The 13,862-nt window shown below is 37.5% G+C and overlaps 1 protein-coding gene across 1 annotated transcript; it reads left to right on the top strand.

The window, feature by feature from the left end:
- The first annotated feature begins 7,873 nt into the window (after window positions 1-7,873).
- On the top strand, window positions 7,874-13,188 carry LOC104428943 (glutamate receptor 2.1). Its single transcript, XM_018866438.2, has 5 exons — window positions 7,874-8,093; window positions 10,231-11,534; window positions 11,640-11,952; window positions 12,047-12,450; window positions 12,576-13,188. The coding sequence occupies exons 1-5, from the start codon at window positions 7,970-7,972 to the stop codon at window positions 13,146-13,148; spliced, it is 2,718 nt and encodes a 905-aa protein (XP_018721983.2). The 5' UTR covers window positions 7,874-7,969; the 3' UTR covers window positions 13,149-13,188.
- The last annotated feature ends 674 nt before the right edge of the window (window positions 13,189-13,862 follow it).

Raw genomic sequence — 13,862 nt, 5'->3', positions numbered from 1 at the left:
AAAAGGTTACCTTGTAATACACCCACTCTTGCTACCCTGAGAGCGTAATGGCAAAGCGGCTCATCCCCATGGAAGACCACTCTCTTAGTTGACAAATATAGTGTCCCAATGACAAGGCCGGAGGAAGTGGATAGATAGCAAGCATATGCTTTCAGACGCTTCTCTCCCGGCAGAATTTCAAAAGTACGTTCAGATACCTTATCCCGTCCCCCTTCTTTGAGCATTTTCGTCCCCTGGGCAAGTCGAGCTATTGCTGCATCTGTCATGCTATGGCTAGTTTTAACTGTTTCCATAAACAAACATAGAACGATAACCGATTAGTTGAGGTCCGGCAAGAATAGAGTCCTTAACATCACATTTCAATCGAATAGAAACCGTGAGGAGAAGAGAATGAAAGAAATCATGGGCTTCGTCTCTCACAAATAGACAAGAGAAACTGACAACAAGCCAAAGCCAAGCTTATGCAACTGCCGCAGTGCTTGCTCTTACAGGACAAAGCTAATTTTTCCTTCTTTCCAGGGAAAAAAAAGTTGGGCCAACGTTCAGCCACACAAAGAGCCTGAGGGTCCTGATAGCCATAGAAGATGATGGAAAACAAGCCATGTTCTCCACGGAAGTGCCATGTTATGCATTTGGCAATTTGTTATAGATAGGAATTGATATAGATTGCCAAAAGAAAAAGCACTGAAGATAGCACCGCACATCAAAGTTGGAGCTTCTCTAGATAAATAATCACAGGACTTGATCCACTCAACTATTAATTGGCGGGTGGAATACACAGATTATGACGCATGTTTCTCTGTTCTGAGGGGGTGATTGCAAAATAAGCCTATGACTTAGCAATAGCGTCCGCATATATTTGTTCCTAGGTGGTGATTGCCAAGCTCTTTGGATTGAATATTTACATCAATAGCCTTCACATATATTGCAGAAAAAGAGAAGAAATATATGCAAGCAAGCAATCGTCAATCAGATACGTCTCCACGAATAAATACAAAATGTTTCTATCAGATTATAGGATCATAATTAGCTAGAAAAAATAAATCCAAAACGTTTCCATTTGATTATGTAGACATGTTTAGCTAGAAAAAATGTAGAGAAAACTCACGGTGATGCCAGACATTATCGACAAGCGCCTCTGCCTGTTCGGTAGCATCATCGACCCTCTTCCCACACCGGTTCAACTTGTCGCACACTTTGTTTATCGGATCTGAAAACACCAGCAAAGCGTTTGTCTCATCAACCCCATTATGAAGCCTAATCATCGGCCATAACATAACTACAAAGAGATAAAACAAGCTCTGATAACTACTTGATATAATCCTTCAGGAACAATACAAACATTACAAGGCCATGATGTTTCGATATATACTAAAAATAGTTCCTAGTGAATTCATAATATATTAACTTGGAAATTTCATGAATCTCTATCGGACATGCATTGCAAATATGACATTGCGACTCATATGCTTCAAAACGTGTCACTTAAGTCTTTAATTTCTAATAAAAATAAAAGTTTCAAGCTAGAGACTTGTAAAGACCTAAGCTGTAGACTTATGCAGCTGATCAGGATCATAACTACCATTGCGTAGAATTTCCTTTGTCTTTCAATCTCACAATTACTTTAGAACTGAAAACGTTCATCTTGTTAAATATAAAATTATGCAATGAAACTTATTATATATATTTTTATAGAATCTTATTAATGTCTTTTAAGTTTCATATTACACTTCTACTCCTGTTGACCTCTTAATGACTCACAATTAATATGTTAAATAGAAAATAGCTTAAAATCCAATTATCAAATGCTTGATTTTACAAAATTTAGGGCTACGAAATCATCTAATTTGTTTATAACGATGTTCATTTTCATTTTAGGAAAATTTCACAAAGCTTGAAAGTCAAGTTGAGAGCATAATTCATTGAAAGAGTCATGTGTTCCTTTATCCTTGACCAAAAAATAAGTAAAAATAAATGAATAAATAAAGCTTCATAGATGATCATGCTATAGTATATAATTTCAAAGAAGTAGCTATTTCAATCCAAGACATCTTTCTTTGATTTGATTTTTTTTTCTTTTTGTCCTAGATATAAATCTCCTGACTGTAATGTGCATCATTTGGCCAAAAATATATCAAGGTATGTTCAATTTAATTAATCACATGAGAAATTGTATAAAAGCTCGAGTGTAATCGGCAAAACTATTTTCCTTGCAAACAAAAAAAGAATTTTCTTCCCACATATTGTGCTTCTTAGGCTGCGTTTGTTAAAATTTATTTTTGTTCCCTGGAACAAAAATTTCTGTTTTTTTGTTCCCAGGAACAAAAAGGAAAGTAAACGCGTTTGTTTGCATTTTTGTTCCCAAAACACATCGGAATGAAACAAGAAATAAAAAAAGTTATTTCTTGTTTACGGAACACATTTTAAGAACACTTTTTTCTCTCTTTTTTTTTTCTTCTTCTTTTTCTTTCTTTTTTCTTTGACCGGTTGCCGGCCTCGGCCATGGCCGGCGACCGGTTGTTGAGGGCCGGCGACCTTGCTGGAGCGTTGTTGGCCCGGCGAGGCCAAGCGTTGCCGACCCCAGCGAGGCTCGGGCTCGCCTTGGTTGGCGAACTCGAGCTCGCTTAGATACGATGGTGAGCTCGCCCGGCTGCGGTGGCTCGGTGACGCCGAGCCTTGCTGGCCATTGGGCAAGCTCGGCGTCGCCCGGGCCACCGCCAGCTGCGGTGGCCCGGCGACGTCGAGCCTTACCGGCCGGGGCGAGCTTGGCCTCATCGGTAGCTAACGAGCCTTGCCGTGGCCGGGCGAGCCGCCGGCCCTTGTCGGCCCCGGTCGCCGGCTATGGCCAAGGCCCGACACCGCCAAAAGAAGAAAAAAAGAAAAAAAGGAAAAATAAATAAGAAAATAAGAATATTAAGAAAGAAAATATAAAAAATAAAATAAGAATATTAAAAATTAAAAGAAAAAAACAATTATACAAATTTATAAAAACGTGTTTCTGTTCATTTTTTATTTTGGAACAAGTTTAACAAACGCATTTTTTGTTCAAAAATTGTTCCTAGAACAGAAACACTTTTTTCTATTTCTGTTTCTTGGAACAATTTTTAAACAGAAATGTTACCAAACGCGCCCTTAATCACCATGATTCTTAAAATATATTATTTTGTGTCAACAATAGTCTATACAATATTTTTTTCTTCTTATGTGATAATTGCAATCTTGAGGGTAGAATGATACTAAAAGTGCCACAAATTATGTATGACGCTCATTTTAAAGATTATCGCCGGCTCACTTAAGTGCCAAAAAATCAAGAAAAGCTATTACTTAGGGCCTGTTTGGCAACGTGCCAAATAGTGCCAGATTCTGATTTTTGTTCCTGCACTAGTTTGGGACGAGAATCGCATTTGGTAAAATTTTTGTTCCGGGAACAATTTTGGACAAGATTTGAGAAAAAAAAAAAATTTGATTTTCCGTCCGAGAATCGAAAAAGAATCAAAATGCTAAAACCCTTGCTCTTCCCTTTCGACATCTTGGTTGCCGCCCCCCACTGCCCGCCATCGTTGCCCGCGCCGCCGCCGCCCGGAGGCTTGCCGGCCGGGCGAGGTCGGCGAGGCTCGCCCAGCCCCGCCGGTGGCCAATTTGGCCTCGCCGAGGCCGGGCGAGGTCGGCGGGTCAGCCAGCGGCGAGGCTTGGCCTCGCCGGATCGCGGGCGTGGCCGAGCCTCGATGGGCCGGGTGAGCCTCGCCAGTTTGCCCGGCGAGGCTCGGCCGATGAAGGCTGACCTTGCCTTAGGGCCGGCGACCAGCCCCGGATGAAGAAGAAGAAGAATAGGAAAAAGGGAAAAAAAGAAAAAAAAAAAAAAAAAAAGTAAAATTTTTATTTAAATTTTATTTAAAAATTAAAAGAAATTAATTTGGAAGAATCAATTAATACGGTATCAAATGCAATTCTATTCTAGAATAAAAAATTTTGAACAGTTACCAAACGTGTTTTTTTACTCGAATCGGTTCTCGGGAACGAATAAAAAATAATCAGTTCTAGTCGAATCGGCTCGAGAACGTAATCGTTACCAAACGCGCCCTTAAGTGCCTTCGGTGAGAAATTTCAGCTAGAGAAATTACTTGGCATTTATAATTAAAATTTTTATTTGAAGTGGCATTTTTTTGGCACTATCACTTTTTATTATTATTAAGATTGACACTGACATAATCACTTTTTATCAACAATTGACATTGAAGTGATTATTTTCTTTTCTTTTTATAACAACTAGTACTAAAGTGATCATTTTTTAACCTACCACACGACGTCGTTTAGGGGTTATATACTAACTGGGTATACCGCACAAACCACATAAGATTAAGAAATTAATAAAATTTGGTCACGTCGGACTTCCGACGATTTAGATTGGAGTTGGCACTTAAATGATCAATTTTTTTTCAAAAAAGCAGCACTTAAGTGATCTGAAAAAAAAAAAAATTGATACTGAAGTGAGTGATGTACACAACTTATGACATTTCTAGTGTCATTCTCCCAAAACTTGAGTCCATCAAGTGACATTAATATCATGACCACGTCTCAATTTTTATGATCTGTTTAGTTTTTCATTATGCATGTGCTTTTTACTTTTGAATTCTCCAAATATTCATTCCAAGCCCCGTCTTCATGTTCGGTTCGCACATGAGAAGCTTATTTATGGGTTTACTAACATTCTTACATTTATGTAGTTATCCTCCACTTAATATCTTTAAGGGCTTAATAAGTCCTTAAAAAAGTAACCCATGATAACAAGAGAAATATATATATCATTTCGTACATCATCATTTCAAAAAAAGCAAAATAGATACTAACAAATATCAAGCATAAGATTCTCCTTATAGGATTAATATGCATGACATATATAGTGGCATGTACACATTATCAAATTCATGATATGATATAAATCCAATCAATTTTCTAATTATGAAAACAAATATAAAACGATGAGGATATAATTTTCTAATATGATAAACTTTTATTGATTTAAATAAATTAATTTTTGATAAATGAACATCTCATATGTTTGTCTAGATAAGTTTAACTCTTAGTCTTCATTTGTTTTGCGGAAAACAAATAATTTGGAAAACATCTCATAAAAATAATCAATTGTTTCATTTGAAATAATTAGTAAATGAAATACATTAATCACTAACGACAATTTGTGTTTTAGCATTTTCGTTTGTTTATATATCTTTTAAGTGATATAAGTGATTATTTTTAGGAAGATATTTTCGAAACCATTCATTTTTTTGTAAAATGAATGCACCCTTAAACAAAGTGTTTATGAATTAGTTAAAACTTCCTTGTGGTGAAGAACCCCAAGTCAAACGGCCTAGAACATTCCGCGAATCATGGGCACTATGTTTTTCTATTCTTAATTTCTTTTTACTATTATTTTATTTATACTAGTCAAGCACATGGACAACGAAATGAGAAGGAAACCTGTGAAAACCAGAAAGTTTGGACTAGTTTCTAAATATTCATCCAGTCTATAACAGCCATCATATGACTTTTACCATTGTATCAACTAAATAGTTGTTGTTCGGACTCAATATTCTTGTTGAGCCCCATAAAATATACAGATTTTCCCGTGAAATTTTTTCTAGTCGTCTACCGCATGACTCGTACAATTGGCCCATTCGACGAAATTTCCTGTTTATTAATTAAGATAGAATCCGATGGACGAAATTGGACGGTACGTTAAGAATCATTTAATGGCTCCGCATATGAACAAAGCTAGTTGACTAGAGCTAATTAATTTCTAAGTCATTATTTAACCATATAATTATAATACTTACCAAAGGCTAATAATGATATAAACAAAACATTCCCTCGCAAGTAATGACCTGGTGCTTTCACTTGCATCAAATGAGTTAATTGATAGAGAGAATCTGCACTCTCATCACCATCCATCACATTTAGATACGCTTAAGCTCTCCTTCTAAACATATTAAGAATCTTATTCTACTGACTTGTATCTAAATCCAAGAGGCCAATTATTTAGCTTCTCCTAAATTAAGTTTTCACTCTTTTTGATTTTTTTTTTTTTTTAAATATAATTTGTGAATTAGTTGCTGGGTCAATGTTATATATTAATATATATCTATAAATATAAAATTGTACGCGCATACATACACACAAAATATGTTGACATAATACCCTAGCTTGCAGTGTACCCAATCAATGGTTGCATTTTGGTCATTAATGCACACGCAGTTTCTTGGAAACTCTCGAATAGAAACCATATCGGCCTTAGAAAATACATAAACAAATCACTAAACGATGAGTCGCGTATACATCATATCGGCGACTCTACATTTCTTAGTCTTTAAAATTCGATGCGTTTCTAGCACTCAAACCCAGTTCCATCATCAGTTTTTTAAAGCAAGATGGAAATAACAGGAAAAAAACGACGATATAAACAATCCTGGGGTTAAAGAATTTCTGATATTTTTTATCCTAAATAATAACTTGGGAAAAAGAAAAGATGAAGTGTTGGTCCCGCCGGAGGTCGAGCAATCCTTGAACGGAAGCTGTCAATGCATCGTCTTACTTTTCAAAGCTCTACCACAATATAAATACATCTTCAGCGTCAGCATGTCCTCAGAGTATCTTTCTCTTTCTCCTCTCTTACAAACTCACACTTGCCTTTTCGTAAGACACTTTCCAATGTTTCCAGAAAGAATTTCCTTCGATGCTGAAAAGCTCCTCTTTATGACTCTCTCCTTCGCAATCCTCACGACCTTCTGTGAAGTAGGGGTGAGCATGGTCGGGTTGGTCCGGCCACCCCTAACCCTAGGACCCACCGTCGGTGTCGGTCCTCAATTTTTAGGACCGAGGACCGACCCTATTGAGCTTGGGACCAAGGACCGGACCGACCCAATGGGTTCGGTCCGGTTCCAGGGTCAACCCGAGACCGATCGATAATTTTTTTCGTCTTATTTTTTATACTTCCTAAAAAAGCAAACCTACAAATTCAAATTATACATCCATCAACAATATGGTATTGTGCAACTAAACTATAAAATACTAATACATATTTAGCAAATTTAAGATGACATAATAATAGAAATTTCGTATCCGCTAACCGCTCATCGAGATATGGGACATGATGGAAAGTTCTTGTAATCATCTATCTTTAATATTTATAACACCATATGCAAAAGTGTTTTCCTGATCATGTAGAGTCCACTCAACCAAAAAATGAGCTTTGCACCACTTGACTAGCATTTGATCATGTAGAGTCTACTCAACCAAAAAATAAGCTTCACACCACTTGACTAGCAAATCAACGTAGTAACTGCAATACTATTATACTCTTCAAAAACTTCTACCATTTGACACAAATTGAAAAGCAAAGTGCAGCTGAAATTCATTAGTAAAATACAATTAAATCATAAAAAGTTCAAAATACTTAATATAAACCATGAATATATAACTTCACATCTTGTTAATTCACTTGAACTTCTAAACACTTGAAAACAAAACAAACGACACATAATTAATACTTAACAAAAGTTTTAAATTGAAATTACTATTAGTACTATTGATAGAACATCTAAATATAATATAATATAATAGATATTTTACTTAGGTTTGAATATATAAAAGAATTATAAATAATATAATATAATATACAGGGGGGTTGGTCAGGGTTGGACCGACCCAAAACTCTTAGGACCGAGGACTAACCCGTACAATGTTGGTCCTGGAATTTCAGGACCAAGGACCGACCCAGTCCCCTTGGGAACCGGACCAGGACCGGCAGGGTTGGGCCGATCCAGGGTCGGTCCAGGGTCGATCCTAAACCGCTGCTCACCCCTACTGTGAAGGCCCTTGGGTCGCTGTGGCGCAAAGCAGTAACAGCAACAATGCAACAACGATCCCGGTGAACGTTGGGGTGGTACTTGATCTGGAGAAGTGGGTGGGTAAGATGGGATTGAGCTGCATTAAAATGTCTCTCTCTGACTTTTATAGTTCAAACCCTTCCTACAATACCAGGCTCGTCCTCAACGTTAGAGATTCCAAACAAGATGAGGTTGCTGCTGCTGCTGCAGGTTCTCTCTCTCTCTCTCTAATGCACTGACTGCTCATGATGCTCGTCCAGAATTATATGACGGCATCAGTTTTTGGGTTTAGACTTTTGTACTTCTACTGATCGTGTGGAAGTTTGTTTGATTAATCTTTCTTTTTACCGAACATTTATGGTTTAATCTCTGCTTGAACTTGGAAGTGGTTTGGTTTTGGTTTAATACACATCCTGTCGTAGAGGATAAAGTATTTTATGCAACTATTTGTATTATGCAAGATAAAACCAATTAATGTTCGTAATGACGTATTTGCCAATAACATGGACATTTCAGATTCTATTTATATGAAATTTCAAAAGAGTTCTCAGTTAAATTTTCGATCATTATTTTCAAGTCGGTTGTAAATCAAAGATAACACCAAGTTGGTACTTAAGATTCCATTCGATCTCTTTCACAATGGGTATGAGGAGGGTCTCGAAGTTAGAAATATGTCAATATAATCCCCAACTCTTGCAGTCATATTGGACTGACAGCTTGACCGCTTAGCTTGAGAGGATTCATAGTCTCCGAGCGTAACATTTGACCGTGGAACAATTTAATTTATTTATTCCTTCCTTGGAGTGTACCTTTCAGAAAGCTAAAACCGGAAATGATATTGCTATGATACAATGGAAACAAATCGAAAATCTCTAATCTACTATAACTTTTTTCATGGGGTTTTGTGTTTTGGGGTGCAGCACCTTTGAAATAGTACTACTGGAACTTCTACGAATGACAAAGTCGAAATGTCCAAAAGGATGATGCTTTCGCTCCATAAGTTCAAACGGCGAAAACTATTTTTGTCTTTCGACGTGAATTTCACGGTTTTTTTTTTTTTTAGCCTTTTCGCGTGGAGAATAATATAAAAGATTACTTTGCCCCGTGACAAGAAGATATGCGGAGAAATGTAGATAACGAAAGATGTATCCTAGAACTTGGTTTGAAAAATGTCGTTCGTGAATTAAACCGGGCCAATCACCATCTACTTTGAAAATAAGTTCTTCTTGCCAAATCATTTAGCTGTCCCTAAAATTACCGGAAGATTATCGTTTTGTGAATAAGATCATTAAAAAACGATCCGCAAACAAAAGACTGTTGTTGTTTAAGTCATCATGAAAAATCGCCAATGGACCACTGGCGGGTCTGCACTAGCCAAAAGAAGGCGACTTGGATTGAATTGATCGAGTTGAAGTCAAAATTTGAACGTGTTTATGGGGTCGTAACTCTTCTGTTTATTTTTGTACGACTTTGATGAATATGTAGCTCTCTCATGATTCTTGTCCTGCTATAAATGTAGCATAACTCTACAAAGTTATGTCTGCATTTAAATGATAGATGAATCTTGTTACAAATGTCTCGGGAAAGACGCGTGCTACATACCAACATTTTTCAGAAAAGAGCATAAAACTATTTTGCCTTTCAGATTAGAAAATATTCATTTTAGTGCGGACCATTGATAGAGACTATTTCGAATTCTTTTTTGGAAGAATATTAATGGGGTAGATATCTCTACATGATTGTGCTGATTATTTCTTTGAACCAAATATTATAATAACGAGTCATGTTTAGTTGAGTCAGTGATTAATTAATTCCATAGAAGTTGTATTATTAATAGAGAAATAAAATAAAAAAATTTAGTTTCAAGATCGACCAAATAATTTTTGAGACATGAAAGCTGTTTAATATGAATGTTGAGAGAACCGATATATAATACAGCATAAAAAAGGTCTGACCTCACAAAAGCCATAGAATTGAAATGTGAGGCTTGGATTCTAGAGTGCAATTTTTTAATGTCATGAGGTAGAGAGGTCAACTCATCGATGGAGAAGAATCAACTTAATCGTTCTGAGTCAATTTATGCACTTTGTTTTTTTTTTTTTTTTTTTGTTCTAAAGGCGACACCCAAATGCCTACAATAAGGTCAAAGGATTGTATCTTTAAATAATATCAACTACAATTTCTTTGACAACTTCAAACTCCTATTTTCCTTTTTCTTAAATATTTCTACTGCTATAATACTGCATCAAGTTTTCATTGACTTTTCTGATCGATACTATGCCTTTCCCAATACGAATTTCCATAATCTGCCGTATTCTTACACCGTCTTTCTGGTTCACCCTTGCAGCACTCGATTTGATAAAGAATAAGCAAGTCCAAGCCATAATAGGCCCTGAAGCTTCCTTGCAAGCAGACTTCATCATTGACCTTGGAAACAAGTCTCATGTGCCCATCATCTCTTTCTCTGCTTCTAGTCCATCCCTCAGTTCGATTCGGAGTCCTTACTTCATTAGAGCCACACAAAATGACTCGTCCCAAGTGAATGCCATAAGTGCGGTCATCCAAGCTTTTGGCTGGAAAGAATTGGTCCTCATATATGTGGACAATCAGTTTGGAGAAGGCATCATACCTTCTCTTGCAGATGCTTTGGAAGAAGCCGACACGCAAGTTTCCTATAGGAGTCTTATTTCTCCTTCGGCCACGGACGATCAAACGAGGGTGTTCATCGTGCACATGTTACCTGCTCTCGGTTCTCGACTATTGGCCAAAGCAAAAGAGGTGGGAATGATGAGCGAAGGTTACGTATGGATCTTGACTAATGGAATCACTGACCTATTAAGTTCTGTGGATTCATCTGTTGTCGCTAGCTCGATGCAAGGAGTACTAGGCATAAAGACTTATATCCCAGATACGCCAAACCTGCACAATTTCATGGTCCGATGGAAGATGAAATTCCAACAAGACAATCCATCCATCCTTAATCCTACGTTGAACATTTTCGGGTATAGGGCTTATGACGCTGCTCGGGCTCTAGCAATGGCTGTCGAGGAAATGGGTGCGGCCAATTCTACCTTCCAGATGTTGAAGGCTTCAACAGGTGCGACAGATCTCGACAATATTGGGATATCTCAAAATGGTAATAAACTTCTCCAAGAACTAGCCACTACGACATTTACGGGCCTTGCTGGAAATTTTGGCCTAGTTGATGGGCAACTAGAATCATCAGCGTTCCAGATTGTCAATATCAATGGAAATGCAGCAAGAGGGATCGGGTTTTGGACGCTAGACAATGGGCTGCAAAGAGATTTGAGTTCAGTCAACACGAGCAAATATTCCACTTTGAAAAGTAATCTCAGATCAATAATATGGCCGGGAGATTCAACCTCTGTTCCTAAGGGTTGGGAGATTCCCACAAATGGAAAGAGGTTGAAAATCTTAGTTCCCGTGAAGAACGGTTTTAATCAATTCGTGAAGGTGACTCGAGATCCTAGCAGAAACATAGCCCAAGTCACTGGCTATTGTATTGACATCTTTCAAGCCGTCATAGAAAAATTGCCTTATGCCGTGGCTTATGACCTTATTCCATTTGCCTTGCCTAATGGAAGTAGCGCTGGTAGTTACAATGACATGATCGATCGAGTATTTAACCAGGTGAGCTCATTGCAAGTGCTTGATTTTGTTGGAATACATATTGAAAATTACTATGCTATAATGTTGTTGACGAAGAAAACGTTTCCGTTCCTTTTATTGAAACAGAATTATGATGCAGTGGTGGGTGATACAACAATCATAGCAAACAGATCATTGTATGTGGATTTCACCTTACCATACACGGAATCAGGGGGTGCAATGCTCGTGCCATACAAGGATGACACGAGCAAGAAGGCTTGGGTTTTCTTGAAGCCACTCACTTGGGACCTTTGGCTAACCATTGTGTGCTTCTTTGTGTTTATAGCTGTGGTTGTATGGACTCTCGAACATCGGATTAACGAAGACTTCAGAGGTCCAGCCACACATCAAGTTGGCACGAGCTTCTGGTTCTCCTTTTCAACCGTGGTCTTTGCACAAAGTAATCACCTTTCACTTTAATAGATAGATCAAACATTGAAATTCACATATTATTGTAGGAGAATTTATGTATTTAGCCTTAATTTGGATTGCAGGGGAGAAAGTGCTCAGCAACTTAGCACGATTTGTTGTGGTTGTGTGGGTTTTCGTGGTACTTATACTAACGCAGAGTTATACGGCAAGCTTGAGCTCTCTTTTGGTGGTGCAAAATCTTCAACCAACTGTGACTGATGTGGATCAACTCCTAAAAAGTGGAAAAAACGTGGGTTACCAACATGGCTCTTTCGTTTATGGAATGCTAAAGGAAATGAAATTCGATGATTCAAGACTTATATCTTATCGGTCTCCTGAAGAATGTGATGCACTTCTTTCCAATGGAAGTGCAAAAGGTGGGATCGCAGCAGCATTTCATGAAGTCCCTTACCTTAAACTTATACTTTCAGAATATTGCAACAAATATACCATGATTCCAGCATTCAAAACTGCTGGATTTGGCTTTGTACAGTCCTCGATCCCTCAATTCTAGCTAAAAGAGGAAATCCTCCAAATTTTCAATTATTAGGTTAAGTGGTTAATACTTTGTTTGAAAAAAAAATCTCATGTTCATCTCTTTTCGGTTTACAGGTTTTCCCCAAAGGGTCTCCACTGGTACCAGATATTTCGCGAGCAATCCTCAATGTGACTGAAGGGCCTCAAATGACAGAAATTGAAAATGCGTGGCTTACATCCAAAACCAATTGCCAGAGTTCAACTTCCTCGGTTTCATCCGACAGCCTAGGTCTCGACAGTTTTTGGGGTCTATTTCTGATTGCTGGAGCTGCTGCAATTTCTGCTCTCCTCATTTTCATGGTTATGTTTATTAAAAGAAATTGGCAGGAAGTAACAAGTTCTTCGGGTTCATTGTGGGAGAAGACTGTTGAATTAGGAAGAAGATTTTACCAAAGAGATGCCAATTCCCATAATTTTAGGAAGGGCAGATTTGGGGATGGAGTTATGAATGATGTCGGCAATGAGATTGCAGCTGTTGAAACGTTAGAAAACACTCATTTCCCTCCAATTTTGTCGAGCGACTCCAGCCAAAACGACGTCTTGACCAATGAGCAAGGCATGCCATCTACTGAGCAAGGACTTCCTGATCGTGTAGAGGAAGGGTGCCCTCAGAGAGCGGTAGACGTCGAGCTTACCAATGTAAATTAGGAGAGGCGCACGCCTCTGAAACTTTGACTAAACTTTAATCCTTGAGTAGTCGAACTTGGAATAGTTGACAATATCTTCTCCCTCATTCTCTTCTTATATAAGGACTACCATTGATACCGTTTATTGTTTAATCACAGACAATATAAACCCAGGCGACATTATATGCACGCATTAGCTTCTCTTATTCTCTTATGTACAGGCATTGGAAGTGTTTCTCGTCACTTTGATGACGTTCCGCAAAGTTTCCAAATTCACAATAAAGAATAGAGTTCTTAAACTAATATCTAATATCTATATAGTACAAGAGCCTAGTAAAATAGGCTTCAATGGTTGTTTCACGTGTCAAAATCCTATGTAATCTCATCTTTAATGTAAACGGACATGATCAATTGACTCCTGTAACCACATTGGTTAAGTAACCACATTAATTATATTTAAAAATCATAAGAAATTAATTAATTTCTTAACAAGAAAAAGTTCCAAAATTATTTATTTCATTCCTTACTCAGGAACATAATTGATCCCACAACATCGGAAGATTTCACAATTGATAATTAATCATATAGTGACTAAATAAAATCATAAACAATATAAAAATTCGGAACGATGGAATGTTAATGCCTACTTTCTGATGAATTTTAATATGGTAACAAATTGGACCAATTTTATTCAACTGAAGTTTACTGAAATGAAATGCTTTCCTTTCATCGATTA

This window comes from Eucalyptus grandis, chromosome 3 (genome assembly GCF_016545825.1).
Source record: "Eucalyptus grandis isolate ANBG69807.140 chromosome 3, ASM1654582v1, whole genome shotgun sequence".
Lineage (NCBI taxonomy): Eukaryota > Viridiplantae > Streptophyta > Magnoliopsida > Myrtales > Myrtaceae > Eucalyptus > Eucalyptus grandis.
The sequence above is the reverse complement of the archived record's forward strand: the minus strand, read 5'-3'. Positions and strand labels throughout refer to the sequence as shown.

What these genes read in the sequence shown, in the direction of transcription:
- LOC104428943 (XM_018866438.2), top strand. Translation starts at nt 7,970, where the DNA reads ATGGGATTGAGCTGCATTAAAATGTCTCTCTCTGACTTTTATAGTTCA. An exon ending in GGTTGCTGCTGCTGCTGCAG is followed by an intron (nt 8,094 to 10,230) that starts GTTCTCTCTCTC and finishes TCACCCTTGCAG; the next exon opens with CACTCGATTTGATAAAGAAT. An exon ending in TCGATCGAGTATTTAACCAG is followed by an intron (nt 11,535 to 11,639) that starts GTGAGCTCATTG and finishes TTATTGAAACAG; the next exon opens with AATTATGATGCAGTGGTGGG.